At 39.9% G+C, this 22,287-nt stretch overlaps 1 protein-coding gene across 1 annotated transcript in view; it reads left to right on the forward strand.

The window, feature by feature from the left end:
- The window catches only part of ADA (adenosine deaminase), a 48,498-nt gene that overhangs the window by 6,049 nt on the left and 20,162 nt on the right, over positions 1-22,287 (forward strand). The window contains exons 2-5 of the mRNA XM_072414509.1: positions 17,188-17,249; positions 18,169-18,291; positions 19,663-19,806; positions 20,198-20,313. Coding sequence (XP_072270610.1) covers positions 17,188-17,249; positions 18,169-18,291; positions 19,663-19,806; positions 20,198-20,313 — 445 coding nt within the window. The remainder of the gene's footprint in view (positions 1-17,187; positions 17,250-18,168; positions 18,292-19,662; positions 19,807-20,197; positions 20,314-22,287) is intronic.

The following is a 22,287-nucleotide window of genomic DNA, read 5'->3' on the forward strand; positions in this document are numbered from 1 at the left end:
AGCAGCGTGGCTCCCCCTCCCGGCAGTAACTCAGCAGCGTGGCTCCCCCTCCCGGCAGTAACTCAGCAGCGTGGCTCCCCCTCCCGGCAGTAACTAAGCAGCATGGCTCCCCCTCCCGGCAGTAACTCAGCGGCATGGCTCCCCTTCCCGGCAGTAACTCAGCGGCATGGCTCCCCTCCCAGCAGTAACTCAGCAGCATGGCTCCCCCTCCCAGCAGTAACTCAGCAGCATGGCTCCCCCTCCCTGCAGTAACTCAGCAGCATGGCTCCCCCTCCCTGCAGTAACTCAGCAGCATGGCCCCCCTTCCCAGCAGTAACTCAGCAGCGTGGCTCCCCCTCCCAGCGGTAACTCAGCAGCGTGGCTCCCCCTCCCAGCAGCATGGCCCCCCTTCCCAGCAGTAACTCAGCAGTATGGCTCCCCTCCCAGCAGTAGATATAGATCTAGATATAGTTCCTGAGATTAGGATGAGGATGCTGCCTCTGTAACATACTATACCCTACCATGGTGTGCAGCATGGACACAGGGTGGTGTAATATAGCAAACAAACATTCACTGCAGGTGAATCAATCACTATACGTCTACAGTGAATGTTTTGTATATGCTTTATAAATAAAACATTTTATTAGTAAAATGCATGTCTTTTTTAAGTTTGCAATAATTTTGATTTCATCATAAAATATTTAGAACTTGTTTTTCTTCTTCCAGTGAATTATCATTTGATTGTTGTGTAATTATCACTGTGATTTTTTTACTGTTAGGGAAGTGTGGCCATCTGCACTCATTACCACCACCCCAGATATCTTACACATCTGTTCTATGGAAGCTATTATTTTAATTAGCTTGATTGTTTCTTCCTAATTCTTATATTTAAAGGGCCAGGACACCGAAAAGTAATGATTTGCCAACAATGGAGCTTGGTGATTGAGGCCTTGGGTATTCCAACAGATATATATCACTGCCATTATTCCTGTCTCTGCTTATACCATTCAGTTCCTCCTTTTTTTTTCTCTCAAATATACATTACATAAAACATCAGCAGAGATGGAGGGGGTGATCAAAATAAGCAATGTGCAGACCCAGGGGCCACAGAGATCCCACCAATACATTGAAGGATGGAAGGGACTGTCACATGCAGAGAATATTTAGAGTCTAAACACAACTTCGCTATATGGTGCATGTTACCACAATGCAAATTACACGTTATGTTACTTCTCTCCCATTTAGTCTCTTTCCTCTCCATCACAGCTCATATCTATCGCTCTTCCCTCTTTTATTTCTCCCCCTCACTTTTTTCTTTTCTCCCCTTGCTTCTCCCTCCTGTCTCCCTTTATCTCCCCCTCTTGCTGTTTCCTCTCCCCCAATCACATTTTCTTATCTCTTCATCTATCCTACTATTTTCTTTCCTATCTCACTCCTTTTTCTTTGCTTCTTGCTCTTTTCCTCACCTTTTTTTTCTCCCTGATTTTTTTTTCCTCCCCCCCCCCCCCCTTTTGCTCTTTCCTATTCTCCACTCTTATCTCCCCCTCTTCTTTTTCTTATCTCTCCATCCATCTCGCTCTTTTCTGTACCCTTCTTGCATTTTCTATCCCTGTCTCCAGTCCTCTGTCCCCTTCTCACTCCTTGCTCTCTTTTCTTATTCCTCTTGCTTTTTTCTCTCCCCCTCTTGCAGTTTTCTCTACTCCACTCTTCTATTCCTCTTTCTTTCTTTTTTATCACTTCAACCATCTTGCCTGCCCTTCTCCCTCTCACTCCTCTCTTCTCCCTTCCCCTTGTCCCTCTCACTCCTCTCTTCTCCCTTCCCCCTGTCCCTCTCACTCCTCTCTTCTCCTTCCCCCTTCTCCCTCTCACTCCTCTCTATTCTCCCTTCCCCTTCTCCCTCTCACTCCTCTCTTCTCCTTTCCCCTTCTCCCTCTCACTCCTTTCTGTTCTGTTTTCCCCTTCTCCCTCTCACTCCTCTCTATTCTCCTTTCCCCATTTCCCTCTCACTCCTCTCTATTCTCTCTTCTCCTTTCCCCTTCTCCTCTCACTCCTCTCTATTCTCCCTTCCCCTTCTCCCTGTCACTCCTCTCTATTCTCCTTTCCCCTTCTCCCTCTCACTCCTCTCTATTCTCCTTTCCCCTTCTTCCCCTTCTCCCTCTCACTCCTCTCTATTCTCCTTTCCCCTTCTCCCTCTCACTCCTCTCTATTCTCCTTTCCCCTTCTTCCTCTCTCTCCTCTCTCCCACATCCCAGGAAGCAGGGAGATCTCACCAATATATTGTTTTAAGGATAAAATAGCACTTGGAGTGGAGTGATCATTTAAACACATCTTTGCTATATGGTGCATTGCAGTAATATGAATGTTATTGTAAATGTTACCACAATGTACCTCACATTTGTTTATTACTAATGCCCTAAATTATTGCACCTTTTTATATATACTTTAAAATGCATCACAATGCACAGTAATGAACCACCATGCATTGTAGTGCTCCAAGAGAAAAAAAAACATTTTTTTGGGTCAAGCACATTCCAAATTTATGTCAGCATGACTTATGGCATAACACATGAATGCGCTTTAATGCAATGCACAGGAATAGAGAAGTGTGAAGGGGCAATAAATATATTTTTTTACAGTACTGTAAAATTGTAACCAGATTTGTATTGCTATTGGCAAGCAGTTGTTCCTAAATTCCAGGGTCAATGCAATTATTTGTGCATTGAATTTAGAAACCAGTGTGGTAAGATCGGTTGTGCTCCACTGCTTGCTGATCCCCAGCGCAAACACACAGTGTTGTTCCTTTCCGCATCTTAAAGGGAGACTGTTCCTTTTCATCTATGAGGATCTATAGCAGCCATTCTCAACAAGGGCACGGTGGGACCCCAGGGTTCCTCCAGTGGTTGCTAAGGGTTCCTCAAACTGTGGCTCCTTGACCTCATATTTGATGATGTCTGTAAGTCATAGACCGAAGCCATGTGCAAGAGCCATTTGCATGGCACTAGTCATCTCTTGGGTTGTCTATAAGGGTGGCATTCTTTCCACTGGCTGCCAATGTAAGGATTTTCTCCCACTGTTCTCCAGTAAATTGATTTTAACAGACCTGAACATAATTTCATGGTTTCCTCGGCGGTTAATAATATTATTGTTATTATTTTTTTTTATTAAACAGGATTTATATAGCGCCAACATATTACGCAGCGCTGATATACTATAGATCAGCCATTCTAAATCTAAATATTTCTTGATGATAGATTGGCCTGCATCTTTGCTTTAGGTTGAAGAACTTTATGGAACCCATTGGGTTATTATCATAGTCAAGCAATATATAATAAAAGTTGGTTGTTATTTTCAGGTTACTCGTGGCGATTGTATCAAGCTTTCTGCTCCTTACAGCTTTTGTAGACAGGGCTGATTTCCCTATTTATGTAGCAGCATGATATATAGTGGCTAATATTGGTATATTGGCTAATTATAGAATATATTGGTTAATAACCACTATGGTGACCATAAAGAGCCCAAGAATTTTCATCCCTATTTGGTAATTAGTTCCTGTTGACAGTAATCATTTAGTAACATGGTGGAAACACTTGGATTATTTGTATGGCAAAGCTTGTAACCATTTGCTTCTGATAAAGCGGCTGTTTCAATGCACAGACATGGCCTACTGTTGTAAGTGCCCAGAAAAATGCCATGCAGCCACCATCGGAGTGTATGTAAACATGAGGTTGCAAAGAATAAAATGGTAAAAAAACAGAAATAGTATTTTGTTTAGTCATACACAATGCATGTTCTGGATAAAAAGACAAAAGACGCCCCTTGTCATTTAGAGGCTAAAGTTTAACTGGATCTCCTTGCCCAAACTCGGCCATCGCACACAATCTGTCGAAGTGGCAGAAGTATAGATTGCTGACTTGGTGGATCTGATCCATTTTGTGTTATGAAACAAAAAGGACAAATGAGAAGACTAAAGGGCATTGCTGACCTGCAGAATTCAGAACGGTTTTATTTGTGAAATCATTACACACAAACTTCTTTCATCTCCATGTGGAAGTGAAAATGTTCTGCTATTTTTATGTTAACAAGAAATGGTTATTGTTCCGTGTTAAGTAATCTTTGTCAGCAAAGTATACAAATAATGACATGAATGTATGGTAAAGGGTAGCTCCATCTAAACCAGCTTTTAGTTTTGAGTAGGTACCCACGGCCATGTGATAAATGGCAGGGCCACAAAGCTCATGCTTATATAGGAAAAGTGCAGCAATTAGATCTTTCTTGTCCATACACTATACAGTCTGTACAATTTCTCTGCTTATCGCACACATTATAATGTAATTGCCAGTTTGCACCCTCCTACACGGGTAATGGGGATTTGTTGGCATTGTCCGCAGGTTTCCCTGTCTGCCCCACACACTATTGGCCATAGTGATCTGGACCTCCCTCTTCCCCCCATATGACTCTGTACTGAAATACAAATGTGTCTTTTCTAGGCTGCAGTATATTTTTCTAGTACTCAGCAGCTGTGTACATAGTCATGTATTTACAGAACGGAGCGCTACTCAATGGCACCCAGTGTGCACTATATATATATATTACCATACAGACAAGGAGGGCTTGTGGAGGGTTGTGTGTTGTGATGAGGGCAATGTATTTGTATATCATTACTTGTCTGATCTCTCTCCTTCGTCTCTATTTCTACTTTATCCGACCTTTTTTCTCTTTCTCTTCTGCTTGCTCAATTCTCTTCCACTCCCACCTCTCTTTTCTTCTACCCCCTTCTCTCTCCTGCTCTCTTTTTTATCTTTTTCTTCATCTCTCCTTCACCCCCTCTTCCCCTTCTCTCTTCCTTCTCCATCATCTCTCCTCACCCTTGTTGTGCGCTCTCCCCCCCTCTCCCTCTCTCACCCTTCTCTGCCACCCCTCTCTCTTTCTCTTCTCTCTCTCTTTCTTCCTTTCCCCTTCCTTGCTCTCTCTCTCGCCCCCCTCTCCTCCCCTCTCACCCTTCTCTCCCCTTGTCTCTCTCCCCCTCTCCCTGGTTGAGCAGTGTGAGCATTACAAAGCTTAATGACCTACATCCTCCTCTTTTTCATACACAAACTTGGCTTCTCTGTTAAGTTTACTGAAGCCTGCTTTTTGAGTTTATATGTATTATATTTTATTTTGAGTATATATATATTATCCACACCTGTGCATCAGATTGTTATAAAACTAATGTTTTCATGCAGTGTATTTCTCTATTTTGGCCAAAGCACCCTAATGACCGTTCTTAACGTACTGCGGCTGTTTGGTGCATTTCACATTATTGATGTTATAAAGATGTTTAGCTTTAGTTGGAGAATGTACAGGATCGGGGAAAGGAATGTGTCTTGTGCTTTTCATATGGGTCATATCATCTCTTCATCTATCACGGTGGCTAAATTATTCAAATTCTTTTTTTACTTTGTTTAAAACCACCAGGTTGTATGAACTCATGCAATGCTTTGCAATGTTGCAGAAACTCCACCGCCGCTTACCTTGAGCTTTGTATTACCCATTGTTGACAGATCATTCAGGCTTTTGGATGTCGGTGCTTTCTCTTGCCATGCAAGCTTTGTGTCAGGCTTTATTTAACATGGATATGTAAGGCTGCTGTACCAGGTTTATGGTGGTAGGTAGTAAAGCAGGGTTCTCATTTACCTGCTGATGGCGGATGTCTCTTTTACATTTCACCAGTAGCGAGATGCAGGAGGTAGGAGTTAGTGTTCCCAAGCCAGCAAGCATAGGGGTTTCAGGTAATTGTATGGAGGCCTAATCACCCTCTTTTTAATAATTTGATGGCCGTCAAATGTCTCGTGTAGCCATAAAGCCCGATGAAGCATTATAGGGAGGTGGCATCTCCAATTAAACAGGCAAAGGGTCGATATCACTAGATGAGAATTTGGTTTTGCTCAGAGTTTGGCTTTTTTGTGTTGTTTTATCATAAACTGTTAAACATTAAAATGACTAAATGGCCTAAATCCCATTTGAGTATGTCAGGACCCCAGCAGAGAGTGACATTGCATCCCAGCATGATAAATGGAGGAGTTGTCATTTCATCTTTTATGTTTGTTGTGGCAGCAGAAAGTAGTGATAAAGGAGGTAGAAGACACACAAAATTAAATCAATACATGGCAGTAAATGGCTGTTTTTTTATTTTTTTCCCTTGTCCTTCAAGTGTTTACCTATCTCTGGCCTGCCTGCTGATAACAGCACAACAGAACCTTTAGGCAAGATATGTCTTGTTGGTCTTCTGAAGGTCAGACTGTGTTTAATGTTTGATACTTGAGGGGGTCCTCCAGCTTAAAGGCCATATTATTTTTTAATACATTCTTTACAAAGCTAAACAAAAGGACATGGTTAATGTTTGCATAGCTGGAGGAGCAAGCTGACATCTGGAAACAAGTTGTTGTGATTTTCTTCCACTGAATTTTACTTTTATTAATATTGTGCTAGCAAAGAAGGTCATTCCATAGACCGAAGCCTTTAATGTTCTGTTTTAATGTTATAATCACACAGATGGAGTTTAAATCACCAGTATATATAAATAATAATCAAATTGGTGTAGGATGGTGCTGCAAAAATACTATTTATCATACACATATGTGCCAGATTAAGAAGAGGTAGAAAGGAATGGAGATGAGTAAGATGCTCAAAGCTTAGTATGAAAAGGTACAAAAAGGTGGAAAAAGGATGCAGAACAGTTGTACAAGGAGTTAGAGGAAGGTGTACAGAGAGGTGGAGAATGGAGGGGGAGGGGTATAAAAAGAGAAGGAGAATGGAGGGGGAGGGGTATAAAAAGAGAAGGAGAAGGGATGTAGAGGGGTATACAAACGGATGGGGAAGGGATATAAAATGGAATGTAGAGGGGTATACAAAGAGGTGGGGAAGGAGGGGGAGGGGTATATAAAGAGAAGGAGAAGGGATGTAGAGGGGTATACAAAGAGATGGGGAAGGGATATAAAGTGGAATGTAGAGGGGTATACAAAGAGGTGGGTAAGGAATGTAGAGGGGTATACAAAGAGGTGGGTAAGGAATGTAGAGGGGTATACAAAGAGGTGGGTATACAAAGAGGAGGGGAAGAGATGTAGAAGGGTATACAAAAAGGTTGGGAAGAGATGTAGAAGGGTATACAAAAAGGTTGGGAAGGGATGTAGAGGGTTTTACAAAGAGGCGGGGAAGGGATGTAGGGGGGTATACAAAGAGGAGGGGAAGGGATGTAGAGGGGGGTATACAAAGATGGAGGGAAGGCATATGTAGCAGTATACATAGAGATGGGAAAGGAATATGGTAAGCTTATGTATTTGCCAGACATTTTTGATTTGGTAAAGTTGAAATGCCTGGCTACTTCACACCTAAGTTCCGGTATTTGAGAAATTTGCTCAGAACAATGTTTATTGTCATGACGTACATTCATTAATGAGAAGTTTAGAGTGTACAGTTTGTTCTTATTTTCCCTTATTGTCAAAACAAACCTAGGTTCAAACAGAGGACTAAACCTTCCCTTACCGTCTGTAGATTTCTATGAATATTTATATGGAAAATATCCCTATGAAAATTGTGCATTTACACTGTCAGTGGGGGCCCTGCCATACAATAGCAGGCTACCCTTGAACTCTTTGATTAGTACCTTTGTGTCCTAGTTGCTAATAATAATGTTTTGTGTTTTCACACAACATTGTATAATTCTAGTACTAGTAATCAGCTGGGGTGCCTGGAATGACATAGTGCTGAAAATTTGCAGACTTTAAAGAAGATTGTAAAGTCACATTGTATGGTTTGGTAAGATTTAGGAAGGACAGACATCTTTGCATTTACCTTAAGTTGCATTTAAAGGGTATTTGTAGAATAATATGGTAATGTGAGTGGCCAGCTGTAGGGAATTCTTTTCAGAAGCGATTTTCTTTTTTTGTTTTTTATGAATTACAAACCTGTGGTTTAGACTTTCCAGCAAGTTTTTGCATTGTGGGATTTATCCTTATTGATGAAGTTTCCTTGGATCTGCGCAGCAAGAAGTAACATTCCATGCAATGTTTGCGCTCATTTGCATTTGGCAATCCCACATTGTCTGTAGGACACAGCCTTGTGGTATATGAGAACCAGTAATTGTGCCCTAGATGGACCTGGAAATAATATTTGTACAGTTTAAGAAAAGGGAAAGTATATAAAAATCATGTAGTAGTTATATAAGTGTGGGACTGTGTGTTCAGACTGGCAGGGAGGTTGCGGTATGGTTTTGCTTCCTCCAGGGTGACGTTACATACCTGAATGAATGGGGGCAGCAAGAATCAGTACTCTGGTGCTGGTGCCAAGGGGCTGGTAAGCCTTCAGGAGCCACACGGGAATGCTTGTTTCTGCTACAGATGTGAACTGCCCTCATTTTTAACAGTAATAAAGTCCTATTGAACTTTGTCTCCTGCCATGATTCTGCAGAGAAGAATATTTGCTCTCTATGTCAAAGCAGTGGTCTGTCTGCAGAGGTCCTCTGGGCTCCACAGCAATTTTATAGTCTGATTATGTGTGTGTGGCAAGACATACATTGGGACATCTTTAGCAAAGAATCATGGAAATCCATAAGTGGATACTGAGATATGACTGCTATGTCTCTAATCCCAGACTTGGTTTGCATCCTTTCCTTGTAAAGATTTTTTTATTTTTGTGGATTGAAGGGACTGAATACTAAACAAAAAGGCCAGTGGATAAAACATTAGACGGTGTTATTGACTACTGAGAAATGACTGGTATACAAACTGTAATGGTGAACAGGCAGGCTGTCTTATTGTGAGTATTTTGCATGCCATAAGGCTGGATTACAGCCGGAGATACACTGGCAGCCTACATGAAAGTGTCAGCTGTGCTCAGAGTTCAGGAGCAGTACAACATCGTTGTCACACCATCACAGGAAGCGGTATTGTTTGGAATTCATTGACGAAAGCAATGGATATTTGAGGGAGGTTGCAGGGGGATAAAGGGGTCCTTAATTGTACTCATTCTCCTTGTTGCAGGCTTAGTAATACATTTCTTAAAAATCCTAAAATATACCAACTTCCTGTTTTGGATTTCTTTGTGCACTTCGTAGATTTGTAAATGCTGCAATGACTTATAGGAGATATTGTCAACATTGTATCAGACATCATCCTGGTTTTGAGAAGAAGTTGCATGAGAAGGACGACCACATTGGCCTCATTGGAATTGTCAGATCTGCAAGAGATGTACAGGGCCATACCAAGTATGAGGGCACGAGGCTTAGCCAGATAAGTCCTGGTTTTACATTTAATAAAATAAAAGCGTGCCATTTTATTATTTACAGATTTTAGGTTAATTTTCTTTTTTTAATGGGAGGCCATAGTTGATACCCTTCAGTTAAATAGGCAAAAAAGGAGGTTAACATTACGCCAATTCTGTGCAGTGGATAGGGAGGCTTGGCAATACAGCCAAAGGTCAAGCAGATCCCTTACTAGTATAACTTTGCAAACAAATGGAAGATTTCCAAGTAAAAGATCAAAGAGGGCTTGTGGGGAACCAAGCCAATGCTGAGAAAAAAAGCGTTACCTTTTTGGACTTATTTTTTCTTCTTGTATGTAGACATGTGTAAACCTTGGCTTCTCAGAAAAGCTTCCCCGTCCGCTTGGCTGACCGCACTCACCTCCAGACCTATTTTTATGTCCCGTATTTATGTGGCACCAACAAATTACACCACAGAGAACATCGTAATAGCTATGTCAGCTTCAGAGAACACAGTCAATAGCTCTGCACACAAACTGCAATTTAAAAAGGACTAATGGGACTTCATTAAAGAAATTTGTTCTTTTCCAGGGTCAGCGGGTTTAAAATAAAGATAAGTCACCAGCAACTTATATTCATCTTTTCCAATTAGGGCTTGCACAGGCCCGACTTCTTCTCCCTCAACAAAGAGGCGAGTACTGTATATCTCTTTTTATTGTACAATGCGCTGCCTAATATGTTAGCGCCATATAAATACTGGTATTATTATTATTATTAATAATAATAATACTACATGCTACTAGGAAAAGGGAAGGAGAATAAAAAGGAAATGTTTTTCCCCACATGGGAAGAACACACGTTTACTTTACAAAAGAGTGAAGCTAGAAAGCTCGAGTGATGTCTTTTGGTCTCCTCCTGAAGCTTTAAGCCTACAAGTTTGTTTTTTTGGCAGTTATGTTTCAGGTATTGAAGTAAAATAGGTAACAGAAATGAATGCTTGCTTAGAAACGGGAGTGTGACTTTTTTTATTGGTAAAACTAAAGCATAATGTTGCACACTAAATAGAATGAGGCTGCAAAGAAAATGGAAATGCATGCAAAAATTTTGACCAGTGTTTTTTTTTTACTTATAGTATGCCCTTTCAATGTTGCAGCTTGGTAAATTATTAAAAATGAAATAATAGAAAGCAGCATTTTAATCCATAATAAATAGTGATCCATTCAATCATTACAACTCTCTATCAGGTAAGCAGCAAACGTCAGTCATTTATTTTATTTTTATCAATTACCCTTTGGCTTCTCAAGGTCCTGCTAGATAATAAATTGTTTAAGTGTGTTCTGTTTTCTTACAATTCAGCATTCCTTAATGGGTGTTTGCAAAAATGGATCATAGTCCATCAGGGCAAAAAGCTGAAATAAGCAAAAATGAGATTTCTAAAGCTGCTTACACCTCTGCTAAGCTAATGGGTATCTGCATTGGGCAATTTGACCACCAATGTGGAATTGTATGGATAATAAATTGTTGGTGAAAGCAGTGAAAGGACCAATACACTCCTAGCGAGAGTCCACGTGCCAGCTCAGGGTACAAACTGACTACAGTCAACCATATTCTTTTTAGAGTTTCATGCAAACACAGGCAAGCATTCCACAACATGTCACATTTCTGTCACTGAAAAAAATCTTTCACAATCATTTCCTGTAACTGGAGAATCAATGAGCTCTGTACACACAGAGTTGTTCTGTTCTATTAGGGGGAAGGGCGGGCCAGTGGCACCCTTCTGTCTTCTCCTCCATACAAAAGTACACCGGCCATCCCCACGCTGCAAGCATGCAACATCAGGGGAAAGCTGTACACGTGCTAAATTTGTACCCAAGACATTCACGACTGTGCAAATTCCAGGCCTGAATTGCTCTTCAGAAAACCTTTTGCTTTACATGCCCAGTACTCAGCTTTATAGGAAACCCAGTAGGGTATGTAACCCCCTTACCTTGACTTTTACTACTGCTGAGCCGGCAAGGTTAATAGAAAACAACTACCAGTACACCTAAAACGGTATCACCAACCAAACATTTTGTGGCAAACCATTGTCTCCAAACATTGCTTGATGATTTCCTTTTACTAATGTCTAAATGAAGACAAATGATTGCTGGTATGTTTTCTATATACACCTTGCTTACGTTACAGTATTTCTCCTGAAATTTGTTCCCGTTGCCACAGGTGAATTGTTGAAAGGCATTGTGAATTTATGTCATATAGGGAGAAACTGGTGAGTGACTTCTTTGGATGTTTTTCTTTCCAAGACGTGTTTGACCCCAAAGTCAACTCTTCATTCAGCCCCCTGGGGTTGCATTTTTTGTTCCTTTAATAGAAAGTCAGCAAGTCCCAGCGGTCCAATTATCATTGTCCGTGCTGGGAATGCCGAGTCTGATTAAGATGGAATGGAAAAGCTCGGCTCCTCAGTTCAGAGGTGGGAAAAGATCCAGAGCATGTAATTTGAAGGTTGTGATAGAACTAATAGCTGGTGTTCTAGCAGATGCTAGCAAGGTTAGTAATTGGTGCCAGAAATTAGGATCTGAGGAAGGGGGTTGCCTTTGGCTCTGGTTACGTGTATTGCATTGAAAAAGTTGAGCGTTATTTAGGTGTTGTAATGTTGAGGCATCAACATAAGAAAATTCAGGGTACGCGCAAGGTTTCTGTAGATTCATCAATGCAAAACTTTGCATGTCATTTAATTGGTGGTGGGAATACCTAGTTTGGCTTTGCAATATACTGCACTATATTGTTTCTTAATAGCTTAGATCTAATGTTCCTGTTCAGTCAGGCAATGTAATGAGCCTGGATGATAGGCAAAGTGCTGTGACCCAAAGCAAATCATACCGTTCAAGCTTACAACCATCAGATCGGGTGCAGATAACGGACTACAATGTCTCACACAAGTATGAATGCTGCTTCTTTACTAGTAGTAGTTGTGTGTACGGGAACTGTCCCATGTGATAATTCTCATGTGATTAATTAACTGCACAAACCTGAACAACTAAATTCCCCTTTGTCCTCCAGACCCAAATGATATCACGTCCCAGCTGTTACTGGTAAAGGCAAGATGTAATTAATTTTCTCTCTGTGATACGGGCCAGCTGGATCACGCCGGCATCTTGTTTATACCTTGGCAAAAATAACTTTACCCATATGGTTTGTAAATTCCTGCCGTTACTTCCAAGTGTCGGAGCTGCTTATTTCGTAATTTTGGTATTCGTATAAAATACTCAAAGACCAAAGTAGCTGTCATGGGCGACACTGTGTAGATAATTGGTGCGGGCCCTCTCTTGGCAAAGATCACCAATGCCCACCAGAAGTTCCTGCAGCATCTGGCTACCATGTCTGCTTGTGTGCAAAGTTACCTGTCTCTCTTTCTGCTTCTTAGGTAGCCACAGTTTCCAACAAGGTCTTCCTAAGAGCAGTGTGCCACTGCCTGCTATACCTTTAAAATTCAGGGGGAACTGGGTCCAGGAAGCTTAACTAGTATGGGGCCCATACACCTAGCCTATAAACAATGTCTGATGTTCTAATCTTTGAACTCTCTACTACTTTTTTTTTTTTTAGTTATATTCTCTCCCTACTTTATCACTATTAGCAAGATGTCTTATTTCTTCCCTGTCCTCTAGCCATGCAAAACAAATTTTGGTCAATATGCTTATTTCCCTGGTTAGACAATTGGGGTTTGATGATTTTGAACCAAAGGTGCTCAAAACTGTCTTGTGCTTCCAGGTTTATTACCCAGAGGAAGGATCAGTAAATAGATTTTTGTCTTGTTTATACTATGAGATAAAATATGATGAGTTGCATTCTTTTAAATTCATAATTTGCAAAGTGCTGTATTTGCTCTGTAATATAGGAGACTTGGCTAATAATATATAGCACTAGCCCAGGTTGCAAATATGCCATTTGCGCAAGCTGATCATCTACACAAGGACCCCCTGTGTCTTTGATGGAATTGGTACTAGATATGAGTCAGGACGGTGGCATTATATTTCATGTTATCCACTTTTTCCAGTGCAAGTTAGAAGTTGGAGGCACTCTTTATCACTTCTTATTCTATTCACATTGAATGAATGTGCTTGGACAGTAGCTTCAATGTTCAATAACATTATAATAATTAATTAATAATAATCTCAGCATGCTCCTTGCTCATAGTCCTATTGCAACTGAAGCCTAGATTACTCACAACTTGCCTATATATGCATGGCTTTGTGGAGCTTTTGTTGTGTTGGAGCCAGGCACTACAGTGATTTATTTAAAGGCCAACAGGCTGGAGGAAGTTCACTCATTTTATGGCATACGGCATGTCTCCCAAAAACTTTTAGTAAACTGAGCAGATCGTGTGTCCTTTGGGGAGGACTGCTGCAATGATGGTAAGAGGAGACAAATGAAGATGTTAATCAGCAGTCTGTTTCATAGAGTAGTGATCATTTCTTTTTCCTCTCACCTGAATTAAACTTTTTTTGTACAAATAATGTAGACATGATGGTTAAGGATACTATGAGAGGTGCTGGCATTATTCAACCACAATCAGCCCTAAACAAAAGATGGGTTCTGAGACTGGTGGAAGCAGAATGGGACTCTAGGCAAGGAAACATAGTTTGGCTTACCATCCCTTTAGTTTTCATTGATATGGATTGCAGTACTTGCAGAATATCTGCTCATGTTGCATTTGTCTGTATTAGGCTGTGATGGTCCCATCAAACAACAACTACCTAAAAAAGTATTCTTCCTTAGTTGCAGAACTCTACTCTCCATGTTTATTGCAGAATCATGAAAGGTGTAGCGTGGTCCCCACAAGCTCCCCCAACTTCAAGGCTCCTGCCTAGATTCCCGGGTGGATGTTGTGATTTTGATCATTTGTGTTCAACCTTTCCTTCATCACACCTTTCAATCTCTAAGTTTGGCTGATAAAGGGGTAAAAGTTTTAGCAGTAGCTGAGGTTTTGTGCTTAAAACTTAAGTCCAGATATGGACCCCAGTCTGCACAAAATAATACCTCCATCCCCACCCATATAACTAACTGATCAAAGATATACTAAAGGTCTCAATAATAACCTAAATAGGGCCATGTAAAGCTTCTGCTCCTGAGACTTGTATATTGTGTCCTTTGGTTGGGGTCCTAAAAACTCTGTTATCCAGGTATTGAGTAGTTTTCTTAAAATATCCATGAATAGGAGGGGTAAGGTTATGGTAAATTTGGCTGGAGTTTAGTTTCCAGCCCTTGTACACATACCGTGTTTCCCCGAAAATAAGACCTACCCCGAAAGTAAGCCCTAGCATGCTAATCATGCAAGAGTGAAATATAAGCCCTACCCCGAAAGTAAGCCCTATTGGCTTCTTCGGAGGGTGCGGTCACGTGGTACACCGAGGGATACCAAGAGGAAGGAGAGAGCAGAGAGAGCAGGAGATTTTTAAAGCCCTGGAGCAAGGGGTGAAGAAGTCACAGTGTTATTTATCCTACGGTACTCTGGTGTGACACTACAACTAATAAGAGGTTGGTGGATTCTCTTTTCACAGGGTCCTTGCTAGTATTTCATTCATTAGCAACAATGCATATTTATTAATTGATTGATTTTTTTTTTCTTTGCTTTTCCTCAGATTTATATTGGTTACTGTTTGTGCTCAACAAAGCTTTGGAAGTTTTTTTTTCTGTGTCTGCATGTTACTCTATGAGTCATATGTTAATTGTCAGCACATTTTCCTGGTATGTTGCACTTGTTTGCTTATGAAGCTGTGTTTTTTTTTTTCAATAATCATTTTTGTCCATTCTTACTCATGACTTCTTGTATATAAAGAAAAAATTGGTGATTTTGACAGGTCACAGGTAACACAGAGGTATCTTTCTATAGCATTCTAATATTGGTTACAGGTTTTGTAATAGGTTGTTGTACTATAGTACTCTAATACTTCCATTGGCCACATGATGTTTTGACATTAAATATTTTACATTTAATAATATATATTCAGAGACTCGATTAAAAATTGTGAATATTAAAAAAAGACATCCCCTGAAAATAAGCCCTAATGCGATTTTCAGAGGTAAAATAAATATAAGACCCTGTCTTATTTTTGGGGAAACACGGTACTTCTGTTTGTATAGGAGCTGTGTGTACACCATGCAAACACTTAATGACTGTAATTATGTTAAATAAACTTCTAGCAGAGTTTGAACAGGATTTAAGTTTTGATTAAAATATGTTCCTATTAAGCTGAAACATTTAGCGCTTAGTTCTTTTGTTAACAATGTCCCTGCAATAAATGGAGCTAACATGTGTTGGTCCCCAGCATGAAGAAATACAACACACTTCCAACTATACCCTATAGCTGTCCTCATTAATACTACAAAGTTGTCATGTCTGGGCTTTCAATGTATAACGTGTTCTGAAACTACAGTATAGTTTATTGTTAAGGTAGTACTCTACTAAGACTAGTTAGGATGAATGCACAAAGACTAATAAACGGGATAAAGTTCTTTTTCTGGAAAGCTGAAAACTTTCGGCTTCATTTCCTCAAATTTGCAAATTGGTGTGTGTGGTGGGTTTGTCCTCTATCTGGTATATCACCAGTGTGTGTGTTGGTCTCTGTGATGTCTTATGGGGATCATGTGACAGTTTGTAAAGTTGTGCTTGTGCGTCAAAGGCCTACTATATACCATCACTACTTATCAGGCTGTATCTTGCTGTCCTGCCCGTCCCATCTAGTTGGTTGTGTGGACAAAGATAAGGCCATGTCAGGACTGTGAAATAGGTCTGTCCTAAATTGGAAGTTACACAAACAACTTTTGTTTGCGCAGAAGTCTACTTTAGCTGTTTTATTATCATTTTCTGTTCACTTACAAATCTAATAAATGCTAAAGGCTGGTTTGTCAAGGTTTCCTTTCTAGCATGGTTCACTTTGATTTTATGGTATTGCGATGGTAAACCATTGGTTCTGGTTTGCCTGATGGTCACTGTACTTATTTATTGCCCTGGGAATGGGTCTTTTATTGTAAAATACTTGTTTGCTTATCCTGGGTTGGACCATCTTTACTAACCGCGTTATCTATTATGGTTCTAATATCGTTACACATAGTCCTATATTAAAAGTACTAACTTGATAAAAATTCGCTGATTATTGTTAAAGGTGACCTGCTACAATCAGAAAAAAATAATTGTAGATTGCAGGCAAAAAAGTTTGAATGCTAAGGAAAAATTCATTTGTATGAAAGTGTTTTTTGGAGGGGTTGGGAGGATGCCTGTAGTGTACCTTTATGTTTCACAATGCAGACTTGCTAAAACAGACATAATGCTATCAACTAGAATACAGATATGGAATTATATTATCAACTAGAATGGAGATAGTGAATTATAATATAAATTATAATTCCACATACACATTCTAGTTTATATGTTCTATTAGTGACCATTGGGTCACTCTGTGTTGGTGTCAGCTTGAATACTTCAGTTAAGGGTGTGATGGTGGTAGGCCATTGATTGGAATACTTTGTATATGGTCACATCTTATGGGGTCATGTCTTGTTGTACTGGTATGTGTGGACGGAGCTGGTCCCTTTAGGTGTCGCACTTCAGTACCAGACCTCAGTCAAAAGTTCCTAAGATAACCAAATATTATCAAAAATATACCCTTTGGAAGGGGTCGTAGACACGAGAATGCCAGGAGAACTCATTATCGGTGTCCCTTAAAGATCTAGGAATTCCACCCACTTGTGGCCATCCAAAAAGCAAATCCATCCATGTTATGAAGAATGCATGGGAACCACTTGGGAAAGGTCAAGTTTACCTTCCAAGCAGCTTTACCTAATTGCTTTATTCAACTCAGAACAGCTCAATTACTAGAATTAGTTCCTCAGGAAGGCATTATTGTAAGATTTGTGTTTTGGCTCTGCTTCAAACTGCATGAGTCTTATTAATGTTGTGCTTTATATTTGTTACAGGTTGAACTCCACATCCACTTGGATGGCAGCTTCAAGCCAGAGACCATCCTACATTTTGCAAAGTAAATATTACCATTAGTAAATATTACAAAGTAAATATTTATATGTATTCTAAAAAATTAAATATCTATATAAATATATGTTATTAAAATATAAAAATACAATTACTATTAGTAAATATTACAAAGTAAATATTTATATGTATTCTAAAAAAAATAAATATCTATATAAATATATGTTATTAAAATATAGGAATACAAAAGGCTAAGTTGTGGGAATTCTGGATTTGTGTAGTGAGTTGAAAGAAATCTAGAGGAGTGGGAAGGGGATAGAGAAGTAAAGTGGGTAAAAGAAGAATTTGATGGTGGTAAGGGCAGTAAATGGGAAGGTATAAGGGGAGAGAAGAAAGTACAGGTTGTCATACAGCTAGGCGTAGGGATGGATATAAACTGCTGCCTTCATCTGCTGGGGTCTCAGCCCTATGTTAGCCATGTGACTTTAGTTTTGGAATTTTCCGACCCCACCATTGTGACACTGTTCAGTCGTGGCATTTGCCCGTTCATGCCCAATGAGTATTTACTAGGAAGACGTGGAAAGGTGAAATGTTTCCCCATACCAGGAGGTTCTATGTAGTTCTGAGGACAGGTAAATGGGGTGGCAAGGGGGGGTGTTGGTAGATAGGTTGGGCTAGCGGTAGAACCTGTTTTTGTCTCTTAATAGCCAGTGATAATCTCTCTTTAGGGGCAGCTCACCTGATCTTTTATTTGCAGCTTTGCTGGTTGGGGCCGCCTGCAAATTTTTCTTTTGTCCATATAAAAGTGTGTCCTTAAATCTATTTTCTATAGCACCCATTCACACCTATTTCCATCTCTGACCAGTTCTAGAGATGCTGTATACTGATAACATTTTTTTTAATGTATTTATCTGCTGTTCCTATGTGTTTTATTAGTCTCCTAATTTCATATCTTTTTTTTTGTCTAGAAAAAGGCAAATCAGTGTTCCAGCAGACTCGGTAGAAGGCCTCCTGCAAATTGTATCCTATGATGAACCTCTCAGTCTTACCGGATTCCTGGCCAAATTCAATCACTACATGCCTGCCATTGCGTGAGTCACCTCTGGGCTCTGCCAGATCTGTTCATTTCCAGACGTCAAGCAGATGTTTCCGGATTTTAAGAATCAGCTGCGGGGTGCTATCCCCGGGCTGCAGGCAGGAATGAGGTTCCTGTAGTAAACTTGTGGCTTGGACGGCTCCGGTGTATTCTTCATCGTCTGTTAAGCTTTAGAAAGGACGAAACTATAGTTGTAATGGGGTTGTCTATGGATGCTCGACATAGGAGGATGAGTGCAGAAGACTGAGAACATTTATTGCTGACATTGATGGATTCTTTATTTAATAATGATAGTTGTCTTGCTTGTTAGGTTTTTTTAAAGACCTTCATACTCCGACTCTCTGTCTTCTCGATGGTTATTGCCTCCAAGATTATTAAGCTGGATGTGCAAGAAGGAAAAAAGCTAAATTTATAAAGTCCAGATTTATTTTCCAGAAGTGTTTTAGTATTCATAGGATGCCTGGTATAAAGCGGGATGGTTGTTTAGAAAATGGTGGTGTACTAGACTTAATTAAAGGAATCCAGAATGAAAGTTTAGTATGATTAACCAAGATTCTGGTTAATGCTTTACGATTTTATGAAGTCTTAATGAAGGGGTCCCTCTCAAAAACCAACATGCTTTGGCAGTTCCGTGAAATGAGTCTAAATAAGTTAGAATCTAGATTTTATACGTATTGGCACTTTCCTTTGTGCACTCCCAGTCTTTACTCCAACAAAAAGCTGAAACTTGGGAGAGCTGCCTAAACAGAACCATTCTTTCTGCCTAAAATCTAACTGAGAACATCTGCAGCTTTTTTTTTTGTAAGTTGCCTGCATTTCTTTTAGATCAGATTTAATTAAAAGTTGAACTTCCAAAATGAGGTGCATAGGTCGATAGGTGCATACCAGTCTACATATCCTAATGGGTCTGTTCAGCCAAAAGTAATTTTTTTAAAAGTGGTACCTGGTGGGCCGAGACAAAACCTTTCAACCTAAATGAGATTTTGAGATCCGATTGTGATTATTCATGTCTCGGCTCCTGTCAACCTAAAAGTTTGTGGTGCCTGTTTCATTATTCTAAAAAATATAGGTCCTGTAAAAATATTTGGAACCCCTCATAATCGGCACAACAGGTTTGCCGATCTGAGAACTGTTCAGAGATCTCACCAACAAATTGTCCAGGAGATGGAGGAGACTGTTGGGTGGATTGTGTGAAGAATCTCCCTTTATTGGAAAACAAGCAGAGAGCTTGGAACCACAAACCATAAATGAATCTCATTAGTGATGATTATGGAAGCTGGTGCAATAAAAGAAAGGTTAATATTTTGTCATGTCTGCCGGTGTATGAAATAATTTGTATTGACTTACCGCTTGTTTACCTCTTTAGGGGCGACAGAGAAGCAATCAAGCGAGTGGCCTATGAATTTGTAGAGATGAAAGCCAAAGAGGGGGTGGCGTATGTGGAGGTCAGATACAGCCCCCACTTCCTTGCCAATTCCAAGGTGGACCCCATCCCATGGGGACAGGAGGAGTAAGTGACACTTGTGGGGGGACTTTGATCTCAAGGAATCAATATTGAGGTCAGGCAAATTTTTTGCTGACCTTGGGTTGGTGTTGGTTCATTTGTCAAAGTTTAAACAAAATGATTTTACCATTGGTTAAGATTTTTTGTGTGTATTAATTACATTTATCTAACTACTTGCTTCAAGGAAAATGTAGGAAACACTTTTTGTCAAAGGAATGATCAGATTCACCCTTTCTGGCAATAGGACTCAAAGTTTATCTGACCAGCTTTGGCCTGGTTTTGCATTCTATTAACACATATGGGAATGCAAAATACGCATAAAGTCAATTTTTTTAGTTAGGTCAGGTTTGGGTGATAGTTTGATGTGTCCTCTGTGTAACGGGCTTTGTCTCTGCAGGGGTGACGTCACACCCGACGATGTGGTGGATCTCGTGAACCAAGGGCTGAGGCGAGGGGAAAAAGAGTTCGACATCAAAGCCAGGTCTATCCTATGCTGCATGCGGCATATGCCAAGTAATGTATTCCAGCCTCCGCTTGACGCTGTTACTTGTCTTTGCTCGTCTTGTATTACTGATAACAAGCTTGTGTGATAAAAAAAAGAGGAGGGAGTTTATGCAACTTACAGTAACCAGTCATCCATTGTTTGGCCTAATAATGTAGGATACAAGGTGTTTAAACACTGAGATGTTCTTGCTAAACGTTTTTTGGACATGCGGTCTCTGAATTCGGACTCAAACCGATAACTACCATGTGGCAAAAAGGACTCTTGGTCCTCATGCTAGTTCTTGGAGAGTATAAATGCTATTGGGTTGGTGCGACAAGAAAACAGGATATTAATGGCAGTCTCCACTTACTTGACTTGAAACAACTGGTGCATTGCTTGCTGTTGGTAGCACCATCATTTTCCATTTCTGCAATGCTTATAAATCAGCTTCTATGTTTTCTGTTCAATGTAATCTCCATTATTTTATCTTTCAGGGTCCCCACCTATATATTCTTTATTATAAAATCAGAAAAATGTATCTAGTTATGAAATCGGTCATTAATTATTGGAGAGGTCTTTTAGAAGATTTCCCTTTCAACTATTTATTCACACATCCTTAATGTACTTCTTGATTTAGATGGCTTTTAGATTTTGTATATGGGGAACATATAAACATACATGTTACAATCTGATCAAGCAATCCCCTCTACCATCTAAATATACAACCCATGTTGGGGTCTATCTATGAGTTTGTTTAATGAGTATCCAGCATCTTGCATGACATAACTTGGTAGATCTAAAGCAGTTTGTGCAATGTATGTTTTGTATGTTGATGATCCTCACTTTTCCTGCCTACGGTATAAATGAATAGTGAGATGGGAGTGCCCTATCTCTATGCCTTGTTTTGTTGCTTAGAAATATATCTGTTTTGAACCCTTTAGCCCAACTAACAGAATACAAACTCTATTACTTAAAAAAAAATATAAGGATGAAATCCCACTAATTTAACTCTTTTCCAAATCAATAAATGGTATTAAATCCTAATATATAATATTGTTTTCTGCTATGTTTCCATTTGCAATGTGCCTACTAGTATTTGTACAGTGTATGTTACATTCACAACATGCCTCTGCCATCGGGCTTACGTCAGCTCTCAATTGATCTTTCAAGCCCATCCATCATATCTGGCCATGTTTGAAGGACTGTAACAACTGCAAATCTAAGCAGAGCCTAAATTGGCACCATATTTGCAGATAGGGGAGTTTAGTTCCACATTAAAGCTCCACTGATGTGTGATAACGTTATAAAATTGTTTGGTAATGCATGATCTAAAGGCCAGACATTGGCATTTACAAGCCATGTTTCCTGTTCAAAAGCGTCTTGTTGAATAGAAAAATTGTCTAGGCTTGTACTTTTTGACTTTTCAGTAAAAGCCTATGAAAACTTTATCAGTGGATTGTGGAGCTGAACCTTTTCTGTGGTTCATCCATTAATATGGATGTTGCCATTCATTGTCACAGGAGATTCACCAAAGGATATTTATTTGATTTCAGCAAGGCACAGAAGTAATGGGTTAGAGATGTAATTCTTACTGGCTGGTTTACAAATAGCTACGAGGGGGAGCGCCTGCAGATCTGCCTATGGTATATCAATAAAACCTGTACAAAGGTGGTCTTTATAAAAAAAAAAGCATGCATGTCTATTTCCAAATAAATACTTTGAGAAATCTTAGCCTTTTGAAATATGTCAGTGTGATGGAAAACAGTCACGGCTTTGTTTAACAACAGGTCTTCCCATAGATAGCGTGTTGATACAGTGTGTAGGAACCTGTGACCTTCTTCTGTGGCCGCTGTTCCGCGAGGCTGCACATCCGTGTTCCTGAATGCCGTACCAACATAGGCCTTCTCTTTTATGGGTGTTTGCTTTGGCAGGTAACAATTCCACATTTCTGACATAGCTGAGGTTGGCTGTTGGTAAACACATTCTTTAACCTTGTAAAAAAC

Source organism: Pyxicephalus adspersus, chromosome 6 (assembly GCF_032062135.1).
Source record: "Pyxicephalus adspersus chromosome 6, UCB_Pads_2.0, whole genome shotgun sequence".
NCBI lineage: Eukaryota > Metazoa > Chordata > Amphibia > Anura > Pyxicephalidae > Pyxicephalus > Pyxicephalus adspersus.